Here is an 18,772-nt window from a genome sequence, read left to right on the forward strand (position 1 = left end):
TTTGAAAAACAGATCCGTTTGTAGAAAAACTGATCTGTTTAAAATGCATTCCGATCTGCAACCTGACAAGTGTGGGCCGACCTCAAATGGCTATTTTGGATTCCTAAGATATTATTGTGTGTTTGGCCATGGATAGATGTAAGTTAATACTAGTGGTATTTTCCTCCATTCTGATATTCTATTAGGATTGTAGGGTTGGCCTTGATACAGACCAGATACTCAATACCTATATTAAAAAGAAAAAAATAGTGGTGCTTAAAGGACTATTCTACATCATGTTCTATAGTCAGGGCCGGCCCTAGACTTTTTGCCGCCTGAGGCAAATTTTGAAAAAATTATTGCTGACTACCCTCCCCGTTGAAGGAAGTGACGTCAGTGGAGCGCACGCTGGCCTGGCCTGGAACGAGGAAGAGATGAGTCCTCCCCGCCCGTGCCTAGTGGCTGCTTCTGAACTATTTAAGGCTGGAGGGGAGCGCAGATCGGGGGACTCAGGCGAGGGAGCGGGGTCCGACCCCCCTCCCCGCCGCTAGGCCCAATACCCCCGTCCTGCCCGCTACCCCTCCAGCTCGGCGGCCGGCTCCCCGCACCTACCGACGGGCGGATGCCGCCCCTAGAAATGTGCCGCCTGAGGCAAAAGTTTCACCCCGCCTCATGAGCGGGCCGGCCCTGTCTATAGTTATGAATGACTTAAAAAAGTCTAATTGATCCATCTGCGCTCACCACTACTATGTGCCAATCCCTAAAGAGGAGAGACAAAAAACATAGTGTAACCTGTATAGGCTCAGCTTTCTGTTTGTCCTGACTGAATGTGTTTTTTTGGGAATTGGCTGCGAAAACACCCGGGTACTGCTTGGAATTGTGACTTGCTTATGTTATCTTGAGTCTATAAAGGTTACGCTGTTTTTGTCTCTCCTTCGGGATTAACACATAGTAGTGGTGAGCGCAGGTGGTTCTGTTAGACTTTTTTGAGACTGCTTATCTGGAATTTCTGACTCTGTTCTGCATCTGGCTTAGTTTTCCCACCTGACTTTGATAAAGTTAAATGAGGTGTCAACTGTTTATGGTGGACTTCGACTCAGAAATATGGTAACACAATCCTACATCTCCAGTGTGTAAATGGGTGTTAATCAGAGCTGGATGTCTTACAATGCAGCCGAGGCAAGTACCAGGGGCCTGGTGGGTGTCCAGGGGCCTGATTGTCATCCCCTGTAAGCCCCTCTCACTATCCCATCTTTTTTTAAGAAGTACAGGTGGAAGCCAAAATGGCCACCTTGCCTAGGATCTCACTTCACCTTAATCCATCCCTGATGATTATATTTTGTTCAGTGGCACCAGTTCTTGATTGCCAGTACCATGATTCACTTAAATGTACAATTCTTTTCTCCATTCACTTGAATGGATTAACAAGTCACCAGTCGAGGTTGTTGCCTCTCTCCAAAAAAGTAGTGGTACATGGCCCACTGACTTACATTGATGTTGCATACTGCTGCTACTTAGCTATAGTCAAAATTTACTCTCTGTTTCAAGAGATTCGCCACACCATGATAACCTTTACGGGCAAACATATCCTTCTGAAAAGTTGCTGAGAGCAGTTTTTTTCTTTGGTTTCACTTTGCAGGGAGCTCTGGGAGGGTTAACGGACCCTGGTCTTTTTGACTGTCATAAGTGTAAAGGGATCCAGATCCGATCCCTACGGGCAACAATAATCAAGAGTGTGTTCCCAGCATAAGATTCTGGTCTTTAATCCCTGCATTACACATGATCAGAAGAGATACCTGCATCAGGCATGCTGCCCTGCTTGTGAATATCAGCCAGAGGATGCAGAGGATGGAGAGTCTGCTGTAACAAAATTCCTTTGGTTGCTCTCATATAATCTCTAGAGGTTGTTGACACAATCACTTGAAAACAGATTTTCTGACAAGGTATTTATTGTATCTCTTTAGATTGATGAGGAAAAGGTCCGTGTTGAAGATATTCTTTGTAGGGGAGAGGAGCTCCTGCAGCAGCCAATGGATGACATCCAGAGAGAAAGACTGCGTCTGGAACTTATGCTTTTACAGACACGATACAACAGTGTTAAGGTTCGGATCAAACTTGGAAGTCAAGATTTTGATTGATTGCAAATGTAATGTCTTTGTTCCTATCACCATGCTAACATAGCCATTCTAGGTTTCACTGTTAAAATGGAAACATGTTTGAACCATATAAGCAGTAGAATGATTGTAACAATGTTTGGTGTTACTCAGGAGCTCCAGTCAGTAAGAAGACAAGAAGTAAAGCTCTCACCAGTCTCTACACCAAACGATAAACAGGAAGACCGCTTCATTTCTTGGATAAACGAGACTGAGCATCGTCTGTCTGGCCTTCAGGAAATAGATGATGATGAAAAGCTTCAGGTGAGCTAGTCTTAGTGTAGCCCTGTGTATACCTAAACATACAAAAATGTTACAGTGTCTACCTGTCCTGACATTATTGCAGTGATTGTCCTTGTGTCTGCAACATTCATAACCGTATTTAAACTTCAGTAATAATTAACAGGTAGTCTTTCCTAATTAATGTTCATTATGGTCAGGAACCTGGAGGAAAGCTCACACTCTCTGTAGCCTTGTCTCTCAGATTTTTACCTCGAGTTCCCAAGTTCACTTTCTAGCATTGACCAATACTTTTATCTCTCCTAACTCCAATTTAAGTTTACATTGCATGGGGTGCAGAAGAAGAAGTTACTGACACTTCTGACCTGATCTACTAAGGCTCTTCAGAGCTGAAGCACACAAGTGATTCTGTATACCTTTCCTGGATTTAGGAAATAGTGTTTGTTAGGTGGCATAGTGGATAGCAATCTCACCTTGCAGGGCTGGGTCCCGGTTATAATCCCAGCCAGGTCACTATCTGCACAGAGTTTTTACGGTCTCCCGTATTTGTGTGGGTTTAGTCCAGGCACTCAGGTTTCCTCTCACACATTCCCAAAAACATAGAAATAAGTTAATTGGCTTCCCCCTTAAATTTGCCATAGACTACAATATATATTGTGGACATATGAATATAGTATTAATTGGATTGTGAGCTCTTGTGAGGGACAGTTAGTGACAGGACTATATACTCTCTACAGCGCTGCTGAAGATGTCTGCACTATATAAATACTAAATAATAATGATAAATTCTTGGGACCTAACATTTACTTTTTAAGCCTATCAGCTGAAGCTTACCTTCCTATACCTTAACCTCTAACACTAGCACTCCTAATCTATGCCTAATACTTTGGTAATCAGTAACCCTAAAGCTCATCTTTACGCATCCTTTTCCACTTCAGCATTGAACATCTAGTCTTTCCACCTGATGTTTAGGTTCTCAGTGCGCACTTTGTTGCAGGCTGATGATGCAAGCATCTACCGATTACATGATGCCCAATCCAGTTAGCCCACTACTGATATGTTGGGTGTGGGTGTCAAATTCTTAACACTAAATCAACCTGTTCCCCCTCTTCCTTGTGCAACCGCCTTGGTGATGGCCTGTTTGTCCTTTACTGTAATCAGTGGAAAACTTATTTTCTAGTTTTTGAAAATGTGGCAGGAAAATATAATCGGCTACATTTTTGTAGTCACTGTCCTTGGAGAGTTTTCCTCCCGCTTCCTGTCCTCTATGATATTGTCATTAGGGCAGAAAGAGAGAAGAAGTTTGTAATCGGGGACACAAATAGCAGTTCAATCCATGTTAAAGTGGATCCGAGGTGAACTTTTACTCATTGCATAATTGTGTTCCTTTCCTATTGTTTATAGGGCATTCCTCAAGCCAAATACTTTTTTGTTTTTGTTTTAATACTCTAATTCCCTATAAACTAAATAAACCACGCCCACAGGTTTTCAGAGAGCCTTGGCAGTAGCAAGCGCTCATGGGATCTCAGTCTGGGCAGGAGGAGGAGGAGGTGTTACTAGCCATTAATTTCAGAGGCAGAGGGGAGGAGGGAGGAGGGGGGATTAGGTTTTTTTTCACAGGCTTAGTGATCAAGATACAGATAAGCCTGCCTCTGTGTAATGTTTACAAACAACATGGCTGCTGTCATTGTATTACAGGAAGAAATAATCATTTTCTATTAAAGCTGTTTGCAGCTATATTTGCTGTGTAAACTATCTAAACTTTAGATAAGATATATAGACAAGTTCCTTGTTGTAGTTAGTTTTTCATCTCGGATCCGCTTTAACACTTTCTTTTGTTACAAACACATTTTTTCTTTTGCTGCACATTTCTCCTCTGGAGGTATTTTATCCAATTTCCTGGTGTTGGTTACCTTTTTATTCATAGAGCATTTACACCACACTTATATGCCCAATATCAATAGAGATTGTCAGAAATCTGTTGCGCATCAGTTGAATAGCAGGTGTTGTACCACTTCATGCAGTGACTGCTGTGTAGCCACTGAGCCTTCAACCCACCCACATGGAAATTTTTCAACATATCCAATGTTACTTTTGATTAATACACTGACCAAAATGTATGAAAAGTTAATATTCAGGATATATTTAAGGGATTAGATACATTTTTTTTATTGGTGAAACTGAAATGTGAAAAGTTGCTCAGGATGGGATATAGAAAGTGAACATGGACACTCCATTGTAACACTGCTGTTATAATATCAGTGTGGATACTGCTACTTTTCCCCTTCTAATGTTCCTATAGTGTTTTTCTGTCAGTGAGTCTGCAATAAATTTAGATGTCTCTTCTCAGGAACTGCTCCGAGAAGTGGAGGAACATCGAGATGAATTCATTGCCCTCCAGAAAAAGAGCAGTGCCACTCTGCATGATTCACCAGCAGACGTTGATGGTGGTAAAATGAAGCAACGCTGGGAAGAGATTGAAAAGCAGTTTGCCATTTACCTTGGAGCACAGCATCTCGGCTTGGTGAGTATTATCAGACAACTAGGCTGCTATCATTACAAAGTTTTACCTCTACAAAAATATCTTTGGTTTAAGCCACTTACACACACTAGATGAAACTCAGCCAAGCCGGTCATTAACCATTACCTCTCCCAATAATCCAGCAAGTGTACAGTTGCTCCTGACCTCTCTCGGCCAACGAACGATCGCTTAGGCTAACTGATGGCTGACTGCATTCACGTACACCGCTGCATCACATCATGCCCGTGCCTCTCACAAGAACAGAACACATTGTTAGTCTAATGATGCATCTCTCAGCCTCGTCCTAGCCATGTCACCTGAGGGATTGGTACCAGTCCCCTATGGGTAACTTTCCTTGCACAAGGCTTTAGGGTGTGTGCATACATCCAGTTTTAGTTGGTCAATGATAGGTCATTTTTACCACCTCCACGTAGTATTAGAGATTACCTACACAATCAGTTCATAGTATTCAAAATCTGTTGGACCTCAAACTACATGGAAGTGGTAAAACTGGCCAGTCATTGGAAAGTCATCTTAATAAGGGCAATAAGAATAGTTCAATGAGTACTTTTTCAGTGCAAATTGTATTTTGAATGTAAATAAAATGTAACACCATGGAGAGCATACATTCAGCAACCTCTAAGCAAATTTAGATCAATTTGTACACAAAATTAGAGCACAAGGTGAAGATAATGAGTCATGTCAAACCTAACTTTTAGTCAGTCTATCTGCCTGTTATTGCATTTTTTCAATGCTTGTGTGTCAGGGTCATAGTTTATGTAAAACATCTACAAGTTGTAATGTTACCCATGTCAGTTGCACCACTCGATGTCTGGGAAGTGCCATAGTTTTGTGATAATCCCCATAAGACGCGTATATGAAGTAACCTAGATATCACAACTGAAAACATTTCTGCTGTATTTCTTTCAAACTACATTTGCCTTCAGGCAAGGCCTCTCCACTTGTTAGAGAAATAAAAACACGTCAAGCTCAATTTATATTTTATTCTGCTCTCAGCTGCTTCTTCAGTTACTGAGAATCATGACTAAAATGGAATATTGTATTCTCTGTAGGATGATAGCGAAGCTTGCCTGGATCTGAGTGTCACTTCTACAGGATTTGCACCTTCATTCCTTCCCTCCGATTATTTAGTGGAAATCAACAAAGTCCTGCTCTCCATAGCCGACAGTGAGCTCCTGCTCAGTGCTCCTGAGCTGAATGGTGGAGAATATGAGAATTTCTCTGTCCAAGAAGATTCACTGAAGGTATGAAGCCTCATATACGCCTGGCCTAGTATAAGGTTTTCTGTTTTGTTTTATTGTTTACTACGCTCAGATAAAACGCCAAGTATTTTTGTTTCATACCTATAGATGGAGGGTTTAGCATGCTTTTAGCAGGTTTGTTTTATGTATTTTTGTATATAGTTGGCCATAAAAATTAAAGCTGAAAAACAGTTTGCTTTTTATATTTGCAAATATAAAATATTATTTAAACCCGTCAGTGTCTTTTGTTGTTCTGTCTGCATCTCCACCTGGTAATGTCCTGCAACAGAAATCTTTAACATTACAATAGATAAAGCCCCTGGACCTGGTGACTGATTACTAAACTCTACTTTCTTTGGAATCATGACATCTTTATTGCACTGCATAGCATTTCCTATACTTTCAAAGCTTTTTACTTAGGCCAGCAGAAGAAAATCTAAATTAATTTGAAATTTTTATTTGTGAAATTTAATTTTTCTTGATTATGGATGGTCAATAATAAGGATTAGTGTGTGGAAGCAAAATTCTGTGGAAGCAAAACTGAGCACTTTTGGACTTGGGCCAGGACACAAGAGGTTAACTAACCTTGGTCACTGCCTCTGGCTACAGCACTCCTAGGGCCGGTTCTAGTAACAATGGGCCTCAGGCAAAATAAATCTGGGGGCCCCCTGACACCCCTAAACCAGAAAGTGCCATGAAGGGCCTTTTGTTGCAGCCAAATCTCTCCCCAGGAACACTGAGCACACCACTGTTCCCTGCCATACCCCCCAATACTCTAATTTGCTATAAACTAAACAAGCCTCGCCCACAGCTCTAAGGGCCTTGGCACTCCATGTAGCAAGGGCCTATGGGAGCTCAGTTGGGGCAGGAGGAGGAGGAGGTTACTAGCCAGAGATTTTAGAGACAGAAGGGAGGAGGGAGCAGGAGAGGGGAGTGAGCTGAGGGCTGGAGATGCAGTTGCAGCTTGCCTGTGTGTAATGTGACAAACAAAACATGGCCGCTGTCATTGTATCACAGGAATAAATAAACATGAAACTGTTGAAGCTGTTTGCAGCTAGATTTGCTGTGTAAACTATCTAAACTTTAGATAAGATATATAGACAAGTTACTTGTCATAGTCAGTTTTTCATCTTGGATCCACTTTAACCCCGACTGCCACTACCTACGTCAACACTTTTGTCTCCAGCAAAACTTAATTTGCTGTCGCCTGTTCACCCTTAGTCAATGCGATGCAAATAATTCCAGTTCACAGTATGCAGCTTGGATTTTGTCAGGAAATTAATTTGATTGGTCCAATTCCAAGCAGCATACAATTAGCAGTAAATATGCATGCAAGTCGACTATCTCCAATCTTGATGAAAAAAAAGTATAAATAATAGTCTGGAAAACGTTCATACACAATTTTTAAGCTGAAATGTAAGCAGTAGCTGCATTTTTCTTAACTGTACATTAAGAATATACTTAGATAACTCTGATGGTATCAGCATGTTATCTTCTTTAGGATATTCTTTGTACCAAACTTGACAGTTGCACCAGGCAGTAGCCACAGTGCTATGGAAGGTTCTAGCTGCATTTGTGGTGTTGTCTTGTGATTTAAGTTGGCTAATATGGCCTGCAAGTCTTCAATCTACCGTATATATTATTTAAAAGGGAATAAATATGTCATCCTCCACATCCCTCTCTGTTCACATGTGCTTTAACCCTTACATGCTATTAAAAAATGCCATATTCTGCTTTCATAGTTTTGGCTAGACTACCACTATAATTATCCATAAGTGAAGTCACTGTAGCCCTGGAATCTAATTAAACATGCCATGTCTTTGGCTACTGGTTAACAACAACTACAACAATGTTGCAGAATACTGCAACTGTACCTGCTTAAAGAGAAACCGTAACCAAAAATTAAACTTCATCCCAATCAGTAGCTGATACCCCCTTTCCCATGAGAAATCTTTTCCTTTTCACAAAGGGATCATCAGGGGGCTCTGTGTGGCTTATATTGCGGTGAAACCCCTCCCACAGTGTGAAGTCACAACCATGGTCCTGGCAGTTTCCTGTCTGTGAACCTCATTGCATTGTGGGAAATAACAGCTGTTTACAGCTGGATCCAACTGCCAAAAAAGCAAGCAGCACCTCCTTCCACTGAAATCACCTGCCAGCAGTAAAAAATGTCACCATGTGGTAAATCTCAGAATGTAAATCAGGGAGAGGAAAGATTTTACAATGGGAAAACACTGACTAAATCATACATAATTATTGTAAAAATGAAACCTGTTTTATTACATTATTTTCACTGGAATTCCTCTTTAATTTCCTGTGTAAGATGTTTACTATAATCTGCAGTTCAGAGTAGAAAGAAGATAGAAAACAGCCTTGTTGTTGGAATTCTGCTTATAGGTTAGATGTCAGGAATTTTTGATGTGTGCCTTCCTGTCTTGTAGACTATAAAGGATTCTCTGGATAAGCTTGGAGAACACATTGCAGCTATTCATGAAAAACAACCAGATGTGATCTTGGAAGCATCAGGGCCCGAGGCTAGACAAATAGGAGATTCTCTCACCCAGGTGAATGCAGAATGGGATCGCATCAATAAACTGTACAGTGATCACAAAAGGTAAGACCAGTGATAACAATAAAATACTGTTCCACTCAAAAAATGATTGACTTTATCACCCTACGTTAACCAGTGTTGTATGATAGGATTTTTTCTGCATATAAAACTAATTAGTAAGGTTTAGTGGTCGAACACAAAATCCAGTTTTGCCTAAGGCAAAACTGAAACTTAGCATTTGTGTTAGCGGGCAGCAGCAAAGGGGGTTAAAGTGAACCCCAGGTGAAAATAAATTGATGAGATAAACAATTGTGTCTATCCACGTACTCCTAAAAATTACTTTTTTAGGCATCCCATAGTATTATTTTATGTTTTAGCATTTACTAAGTAGATTTAATGTTTTATTGTCTCTGCTCAATGGCAGTCTAATAAGTGTCCCAGAGCTCAAATAAACAAACTGTTGGTTGTTTTTATTTATCACCTGCTCTCAGAAGCTCTTCTTGCAGGAAAAAGTTTCATGCCTGTAATTCCTTATCAGTGAGGGCTATGCTATAATTGGGGACCGGCAAGACAGAAACTGTCACTTACATGCCTGAAATTTAACTCTTTCAGACACAAAAAAGAAATAGCCTAGTTATTTGTGTGCTTGGCACTGTACATACACGTTTATGTCATCATGTCACATGTTACCTCAGGTACACTTTAATTTACCCTGATTGCTGCCCCTGACTGCTTTGCTCTATCTTCCGATACTTCCTCCTTCACATCCGGAAGGAGGAAGTATTGGGAGGTCGTAGAGGTGTGTGGAGCGCTGTGGCCAGAGGCAGCAAACTTGATGAGTTTACCGCCAGTACCGCGACCCACGTGAACTAATGCTCACTTTTGTCTCCTGCAAAACTCAATTTCACATTAAGTTGTGCCTCAGGTTTCACGTGGATTTTACATTTGCTCGCTCACCCTTACTAATTAGTAAAAATAAAAAAAAATATTTTTAGAATTTAACCCATCTTTTCACATGTACACAATAACATTTTTTAATTTGAACATTAGATATCTCTTTTGTTTCTTCTCTTATTGTGCCCCTTAAAGTGGACCTAAATTAAAAATACAAGATTTCAGGAATAAAATCTATTTTCTAAATTATAATAATAAATAGCAGCCTTTTTTCAGCTGCATGATGACAAATATAAAATATTTTACATTTATTGGAGGAACCCCTCCCTTCCTTTCAAATTGCCGGGATTTTTCCGGCAAACTGGTGGAGTAGATGGTGTCTGGCAATGGAGGAATTGCTAATGGCTGCCCCCTGTATAATCTTAGCTATGAAAAGAGAAGAGTGAAAAGCATGCACTGAAATGATCATAGGTTTGAAGGAGTGTTTATTTATCTTTGTATGTGTCAGAGTGGTGCAACTAAATATTTTTAATTAAAAAAAATGTTTGGTTTGGGTCCGCTTTAATGGTTGTTAATGTGTTGGCTGTGCCATATTGGAATGTTTTCATCACTGGATATTGCAGTCCCTCGGCTGCAGGCAATTCATATTATTTATTTAAATCTGCTCTTATTTACAGAACAAATTAGCTCAAGGCTTACTAGCTGCTACCATAATTCATATTACCACTGGTTGTGGCTCACTTTATTCCTTAAAGGGACTCCGAGCAGTGCAGAAACTATGGAAAGATGCATATCATTTTAAAGCTCTCTTTCTCCTCTTTCCAATGATATATAAACCGCCGCCATACGCCTTTTAGTTTTCGCTATTTTCGCGATTGAAATTGCCGCGGCCGCGATTTCAAATGCGAAAATAAAGAAACCTAAAAGACGTAGGGCAACGATTTAGGTGTCGCCAGAAAGAGGAGAAAGAGAGCTTTAAAATGATATCCATCTTTCCATAGTTACTTGTATTACACAGGACGACACTTTCCCCAGTGTCAGCAGCTCCATTCAGCACAAAAAGTCGCCCTGTGTAATACAATGTAACTATGGAAAGATGGATATCATTTTAAAGCTCTCTTTCTCCTCTTTCTGGCGACACCTAAATCGTGGCCCTACTCCTTTTAGTTTTCTTTATTTTCGTGATTGAAATTGCGTCCGCGGCAATTTCAGTTGCGAAAATAGCGAAAACTAAAAGGCGTAGGGCGGCGGTTTATATATCATTGGAAAGAGGAGAAAGAGTGCTTTAAAATGATATGCATCTTTCCATAGTTTCTGCACTGCTCGGAGTCCCTTTAATCATGTCATATCCCATATCAGCAATTTTATGAACATCTAACACTCCAATTTTAAGACCTTTATCTAGGCAAAGAAAATGTCAAAAGTAAAAAAACAAACACGAAAAATATTTTAATTGAATTAAGTACATTTTAAATTATTTTATTAATATCTAACATGATAATACTCATCTATTTTCCAAATATTATTTTCCTTTGTTCTTGATCCCTCCTTTGTTCAAAGTCGATTTTGAACAAATTGAGGTTGTAATTGTTAGTGCAATAATCTGAAAACTAAAATTCTACTTGGCAGACAGTTGTTAGAATTAGGATAAATTATGTTTGCTGACTGTTTTGTACAGAGCATTTGTGAGCTTTTTACAGAAAATGTCTCTCATAATGTGAGTTGGGCTATTCTAAAGCGATCTTATGCCATTCCTGCTGCTTCTCTATGTCACCTGTGGCTTTTAAGTAAAGGTGGTATCTGCACTCCCATTTGGATAAGCTTCATGACAGACTGAGGCATGTGGCTTATGAAATCATGGCCACTTCCTGCTCTTTGTTAATGGCCTCTGCCTCCTTCTTCTGCTTTCTTTGTTTTCAACAAATGGTTGGAGAATGGCATATCCCTGTTGAGTAGAGGTAGGGAAAGGTGTGTAACAATAAATGTAAAGCAAATGTGAACTGTAAATAAACCGATGAGATAAAAAATTATATCAGTGGCTCTGATGCACCAACTATTAGTAATATTGCCCTGCAGGGACAGCGCACGGCAATGTTACCAGCAGTGTAGTGCGAGTTACGCTATTAGAGTGACCCGTGGTACACGAGTAACGCGAGCATTGCTACAGTAAAGCGTGCTACTAACACAAGTTACCATAGCAATGCTCACAGTGCTTGAGTTCCGTTAATCACCCTAATAGTACACTACTGGGGTAGTACTGGTATTCTATCCATGTGCTGTCCCTGCATGGCAATATTACTGCTAGTTAGTGCTTCAGGCCCCATGCCCCTATACCTAAATAGGATTTCCTGGAACCCCACAGTTTTCCTTTGTGTTTAAATATCATTAAAGTTTTTAAATGAGGTTAAGGCAGGGGCCACACTTGTCTTTTAGTTTTCTGTATGCATTTTTCTGCTCACATTTTCTGCAAAGCATGTGCGTTTTTTACGCAGAAATATGTGCTTGTTTTTTTTCTCAACAGCTAATAATGACAGAAAACACACATGATGTGCAGAATTCTGCTGCAAGATGTCAGTTTTTTCTGTGTGTAAAAAAAGCATACAAGTGTGGACTAGCCCATTGATTAACATAAGTTCTCAGTTTAAATGCGTTTTTTGTGTGCAGAAAACGAACACGAAAATAGATAAGTGTGACCCTGCATTAAGTTTTATTGCCACTGGGATGTATGACAGTTTTTAATCTTTTACAGACATACTGAACTATTGACCTTTTTTTTTATATCTGTGACCTGCATCCAGGTGTGTTCCTCTGCCATGAAAGACTTTTATATCTTTAATAAGTTATTATAAGTGAGAGTTGCCTTACAGCTTGACTAAAGTCACTGTAGAAAAAGTGGCATTAAGGGCCCTTTTCCACCAGCGCAGGCTGAATCGCAAAGACGCTATTTTACAATCGCTACGGTTTGCTTTTTAACATAGGAATCGCGGTAGGTCATTTCCACTACCGCGATTCGTTTTTTACGGGAACGCGAACGCGCGGCGAAGCGATATTTGCTGCGATTTTGCTATGCAGTGCATAGCATAGCAAAATCGCGTCCGCAAACGTCGGGGAATCGCCGGTAATTGCGATTCAGCAATCGCTAGCGTTCAGCGTGAACGCTAGCGACTGCTAGTGGAAAAGGGCCCTCAGAGCCTATAAATTGTAATCTTTACAGTGAGTATAAGAACAAAAGGTACGCAGCCTAGTTCTGTGCAGGCTCAGGACTGTAAATACACTTTTATAAGCTCATGACACGTCAGGTACTCTTTATGTGTAAGCTGCAAAAACCTCAACCGCCTATATTGTGGTTTTTTTTCTCTCCAGTCGTTTTGATAGAGCGTTGGAAGAGTGGCGGCAATTCCATGGTGACCTTAGTGACCTCTCACAGTGGACAACTGCAGCTGAGTCTTTATTGGCCCAGGCTCGAATGCCAGGAGGAACATTGGATGTAGAGAAAGCACAACTGCATCAGAGGGTATTTTCTTTTTGCATAAATATCGCACTGGTTGTGTTCTGGTTCTGTACACTGTTATATGTTACTACTATCTAACCCTTTAACCCTTTCCAGTCCTATATCAGAATGTGCCCAACATTGGCATTTTCCTCTACAGGACCAATCTCTGGTATAATCCGATATATGAAAAATGGCTGATGCTAGGTGGCTCTGTTGCTGGATAAAATGTAGCACAGCTTCATCCTCTTCAGATCAAAATGTCAGACTATGTCCGACACACTGATCTCCGCCATCCCCTACTGCTGCACCAGGCAGTATAAATATTACATGTGCGCATTGGGGCTGACCAATAGCAGCATCACCCTATATGGATCAAAGTGTCAGACAAAGTCCAGTAGCATGCAGCATCCTTTAATAATTAAGTCACAATGGTGCGCATGCAAGAGGCATGTGAGGTAGTGCTGGCCCTGCATCCTGATGGCAGGTCACATACTCGCTCTAGCGCTACCGTAAATCTGGATCGCCTACATTCCCCAGCATACCGGAAAAAAATGAAGCAGGGGGGAGGATGTGGGTGATCAGGTGTTTAGTGATCAGTGAACACTAAACTTTGCAACATTTGTGAATGTCATCAGGCTAAATGTTTTACTATCTTTTCCACAATGTTCAACCAATGCAAAAACATAAGAGTGCGATTATACTGCCGTGACCATGGGGTTGGTTTACCATTTTTTTAAGTGAATTATAGCTGTACTGTAATGGCTTTGTAAGCCATTACAGTAGATAAGAGACTGCATGCACTCATTTCCCCTGCCTTGAACACAGTTAATTCATTTGTATTCATGTTAGCTATGCCTGTGCGTATTTCAACTCACCTGGTATGAGTATGAATCTACTGAGCAAGGTGTTTTAGGTGATTTTCTGGGCAGTAGTTATGGTCAATGTAATGCAAATAATACCAAATAATTCCAAGTTGATGCTAGATTATGCAAATTATTTATGCAAGATCATGCAGCTTGAAAATTGACCAATGGAATTCCACCAAGGTGGAATTTGCATAACTCTGCAGTATTCTTTGCATATACATTTTAATTAGTAAACACCTCTTACAACCCTCTTTAAGGGCTGGTGCACACCGAGCGGCTTTTTCAGCGTTTCTGCAGCCGCTTGCGGCTGCGGATCCGCTTGGTCAATGTATCTCAATGGGGTGGTTCACACCAGAGCTGGAGGCGTTTTGCTGAAACGCATACTCCCGGGGTGAAGCATTTTTTGAATTGCGGATGCGTTTCTGCCTCAATGTTAAGTATAGGAAAAACGCAAACCGCTCTGAAAAAACGCCTGTTCAGAGCGGTTTTGCCGGCGTTTTTGTTACAGAAGCTGTTCAGTAACAGCTTTACTGTAACAATATATGAAATCTACTACACCAAAACCGCTACACAAAACCGCAAAACGCTAGCTGAAACACTACAGAAAAATAAGAAAAAGCGTTTCAAAATCTGCTAGCATTTTGCGGATCTGCTAGCGGGTTTTGGTGTGCACCAGGCCTTAATCCCTTTATCTCTCATGAAGGCTGGTGTTACAGAGAATTAACTGCTGTTCTGGGGGCATAAGTATTTCTCCTTCTCTTGCAAAGCCCCCTTATGTCAAGGACTCATCCCCACCTTGGGTTAGCCTCAGCTCTGTCGAAGTAGACCCTGGGGTCGGTGAAGTGACTTATGTTGGAATTTGGAAGTCCCCTTATTATTGCTATATTGAATTAACTAATGAGAACTCCCAGCAGGGAGGACTAATTGGTCAGTTCAGTAGGAACATAGGACACCTCAGCAGGAGATTTTAAGATGATTTTGATGGGGTTCCCTGAAGTACTATTATAGCAGGGCAGGACAGAGAGGTGAAAGCCCTGCTAAAAAGCAAATTTTGATTTTCTGCTAAGGCTTCTTTTCTGGGCAGTATGAGAATGGTTTCTTAATGGTGGATGATAAGCATTTAAAAATGAAGGCTTAACCACTTCGCATCCAGACTTTTTTTCCCACTTATGGACCAGAGCAGTTTTGACAGTTTAGCTATGTCCCTATTTAATCAAAAATAACTTTATCCCTACTTATGACACATAAATGAAATATATATTGTTTTTTTCAAGATAAACTAGGCTTTCATTGAATGCCATTTTTTTCCCTTGCACAATTTTGTTTTCTATGAATTTTAATGGAAGAATAAAGAAAAAATAGAAAAACATTTCTCAGTTTTACTAATTCCAGTTTAAAAATCAAAAGTGCTACTGTAGATAAAAAAAAAAACACAAATTTTGTTTGGCGATTCTTACTGCTTATCACAAAACTTAGATTATGTTCCGGTCACAATTTATGGTGAAGATATTTGATTCTGAAATAATGCTACAGAGTGTATTTTTCACTATGAAATGAGAAAATAAAAGTATTTTTAATAGTAAAAATCAATCTCATTAGCTCAGGAAACATATACCTGTATTCCCATTCACCAATTAGTGCTGCATCAGATAGTGCCAGAAATGTGCACAGGAGCAGGCCCAATCCTGCACAGCACTGATTCTGCTACAAGACGTATATCTACTTACTTGTGGCTTAGATGAAGTCACAGAGGACGTATATCTACTGACTTGTGGATAAAGTGGTTAAACTATGTACACACTATCAATAACTGTCGGCAATGAGGATCAGGACCCAGTATCTAGGGTGAGAGCCCTGCACAAGCACATACAGACATGTCTCTTGGATACTGCCGAGCTAAATGTTGTCCCTAAGTGGGGAGGGGGCACGACATACAATGCTGCAGCTTCTGGCATGGCAGTGTATATTAGGAAAATCTCATAGATTTGACGTTTTTTGATAGCTCTAATTATATACCTTATGGGTTCAGGTTTTCCAAAAATAGTAATTTTTAGTCTGTTTCTGTTCTGCTTAGCAGTTCGGGATGGTTGCTCTCAATACTGATATTTAAGGGAGAAGTGATGTTGAAGAGACACCATTGTCTTTGTGGACAAACATATTTGTTGACATGTAATTTACTTCTGTATGGTGTCCTTGTTTCTGTGTTTCATTGCTGTCCATACTATAAAATGTATTTTTTAGTTTCACAGTAAATAAATAAATAGGGGCATCTTTACATTTATTACACTCAAAATAAACGTAAAAACTAATTTCATGGGTGTCTTCACCAGTTTAAATTGATCAAAACACTTTGCACAGCAACAATTCAAGCACAGCTTTGCTAAAGAAGATTATTTTACATCTGTCTGCCTTTACTTGCCGTGTATTGAAAGTCATGTGCATGGCAGAAACCTGTAGGCCTCAGTACCTAATGTTATGATTCATATTGCTTCCCTGTGACAGGAGCTGGAGGAAGGAGTCAGCAGTCACCAGCTCAGCTTTACCATTCTCAACCAGAGCGGAGAAGGGATCATACAGCATCTGTCTACAGCTGATGGAGAGTTTTTACAGGATAGACTGGCAACCCTGAACAAACGCTGGGGTGCCATCAAGTCAGAGGTCATGGAGAGACAGCAAAGGTACATGACAGTGACTATTTACAGACGTCCGCTGTTTAGTCTGATACTGTACTGCTTAATCAGCGCTGCGTAATATGTTGGCTCTTTATAAATACAATAAATAAATAAATAAAGGCGGAACAATCCTTTGGTTTATGCAGTATAAGGACTATGAATTTTTTCCTTATTTTTTTTTTCTTTTTTACAAAGACAACCTTTATACCCTAAATTGCTTTAAAGAGACTCTGAAGCGAGAATAAATCTCGCATCAGAGCTCGTAGTTAGCAGGGGCATGTGTGCCCCTGCTAAAACGCCGCTATCGCGCGGCTAAACGGGGGTCCCTTACCCCTCGAAATCCCCTCCGTGCAGCCGGGGATCTCTTCCTGGTTGAGGGGCGGGGGAGAGGCGGCGATGCGCCGCTGAAAGACGCGTCTAGAGGCAGGGCTGCAGCCGTTAGCCCTGCCTCTAGGAGCAGCAAAATCTACGACCAATTTGGTCGTTGATTTTGCGGGGGGGGGGGGGGGGGGGTTGGGGGTGAAGGGACCCCTGTTTAGCCGCGGGATAGCGGCGTTTTAGCAGGGGCACACATGCCCCTGCTAACTATGAGCTCTGAAGCGAGAATTATTCTCGCTTCAGTGTCTCTTTAAGGTGAATGTACTTTTACACTTTCTTCTCAGAAAGCTTTTTATAGATCAGTATTGATTTCGATCTCCTGAATGAGATGTGACAAAACACAAGATTTCAGGATTGATTACATAAGGAGGCTATACGATTAACGGTGGATGTGTGAACTTCAGTGTAGTGGGAAGAACAATACGCTTACTTGTCGTTTGTCGTATAGTGACCAATCCTGTTCGACCATTAAATGAGATTGTGGGTAGTTTTATGGACATTACATTTCACACAAGGCAATTATATATAGTGCTGCTCTTGCAATGAAAATCTAGTGTCCATATGTAGCTTTATTATGGTGTTAGGGTTGATGCTAATGGTGAAGACAATAAGTGCAAAGAAAGTGTAATGCTGTGGCTGTATGTAAACAATAGGTGCCCTTCTGTCTTCCCACATCACCTTACAGAAAGAGAAAATATCTGACGCAAAATACTTGCATTATTGATCAGAGGCTACTATTAAAATATACTGTATACAGTGGTTTGCAAAAGTATTCGGCCCCCTTTAAGTTTTCCACATTTTGTCATATTACTGCCACAAACATGAATCAATTTTATTGGAATTCCACGTGAAAGACCAATACAAAGTGGTGTGCATGCGAGAAGTGGAACGAAAATCATACATGATGGTTCTTAATAGTTTTAAAATTCCGCATAACAACTAGTCATTGTAGCCATTAGTTTTACCAGAGAGAAAAAAAGTTACTTAGCTGGTATGGGCCACACCTTCCGTTTCACTTCCTCTCATTGTTATAGTGTACTTCATGTACCATATAGCTTTAAGAGAAAGTACATTTCACAGATAGACTAAAGTGGTGCAAGGAATAAATAAATGATGCATTGGCCATGGTAGATTAGCTTTTACATTTTCAGTCATAGAATGACAAAATGATCTGATTGCTAGCTATGAATGACATACATCTTATTGCTTGATTTTATGTGCTGCGAATCGGCTTCCAGATCCGTAGACTATATTTATGTATTTCTTGATTTGATTCTTTTTATTTTGAAATAAAAGGTTGAAAGAAGAAAGTCCTGCTCTTAGTGACTATAAGAGACAAATGGAGGAGTTTACCATTTGGCTAGAGCAGGCCACAAATGTGATGAGAGTGAATCCTACGCTGGATAATGAAGAGAAGCTGCTTGCATTGAAGGTAATAACTAAGATGCTCCTTAGTTATTGCAGAGACATTTTGTCAGTGACAACAGAGTTGTTGGTGTCATGACAACCACAGCCATGTCTTCAAGCTTAAGTTATATAAAAAAATATAAAGAAAGCAGGGCAGCGTAGAGCAGTCACTGGAACAATTATTGGAAATTTTATGATATAAAATTACATTGTCCATAATATCTATAAATGGGTGCTTATTTCATTGAATGTGCAGTGCTAAATGGCCTCTACCTTCTCTGCTGTTTTGTTAGCCCAAGTTTCATTGATCTGTATACTTGACTTGTGTTTACATGGTTATTTCACCTACCTCTTGC

General features: G+C 40.3%; 1 protein-coding gene across 7 annotated transcripts in view; it reads left to right on the forward strand.

The window, feature by feature from the left end:
* Positions 1 to 18,772, forward strand: part of UTRN (utrophin) — an 863,547-nt gene that overhangs the window by 310,823 nt on the left and 533,952 nt on the right. For all 7 annotated transcript variants that reach the window (XM_068232090.1, XM_068232089.1, XM_068232092.1 and 4 more), the window contains 8 exons: positions 1,944 to 2,081; positions 2,247 to 2,396; positions 4,723 to 4,896; positions 5,967 to 6,158; positions 8,597 to 8,769; positions 12,964 to 13,114; positions 16,462 to 16,637; positions 18,306 to 18,441. In XM_068232090.1, the coding sequence (XP_068088191.1) occupies positions 1,944 to 2,081; positions 2,247 to 2,396; positions 4,723 to 4,896; positions 5,967 to 6,158; positions 8,597 to 8,769; positions 12,964 to 13,114; positions 16,462 to 16,637; positions 18,306 to 18,441 (1,290 nt within the window). The remainder of the gene's footprint in view (positions 1 to 1,943; positions 2,082 to 2,246; positions 2,397 to 4,722; positions 4,897 to 5,966; positions 6,159 to 8,596; positions 8,770 to 12,963; positions 13,115 to 16,461; positions 16,638 to 18,305; positions 18,442 to 18,772) is intronic.

Source organism: Hyperolius riggenbachi, chromosome 4 (assembly GCF_040937935.1).
Source record: "Hyperolius riggenbachi isolate aHypRig1 chromosome 4, aHypRig1.pri, whole genome shotgun sequence".
Taxonomy (NCBI): Eukaryota; Metazoa; Chordata; class Amphibia; order Anura; family Hyperoliidae; genus Hyperolius; species Hyperolius riggenbachi.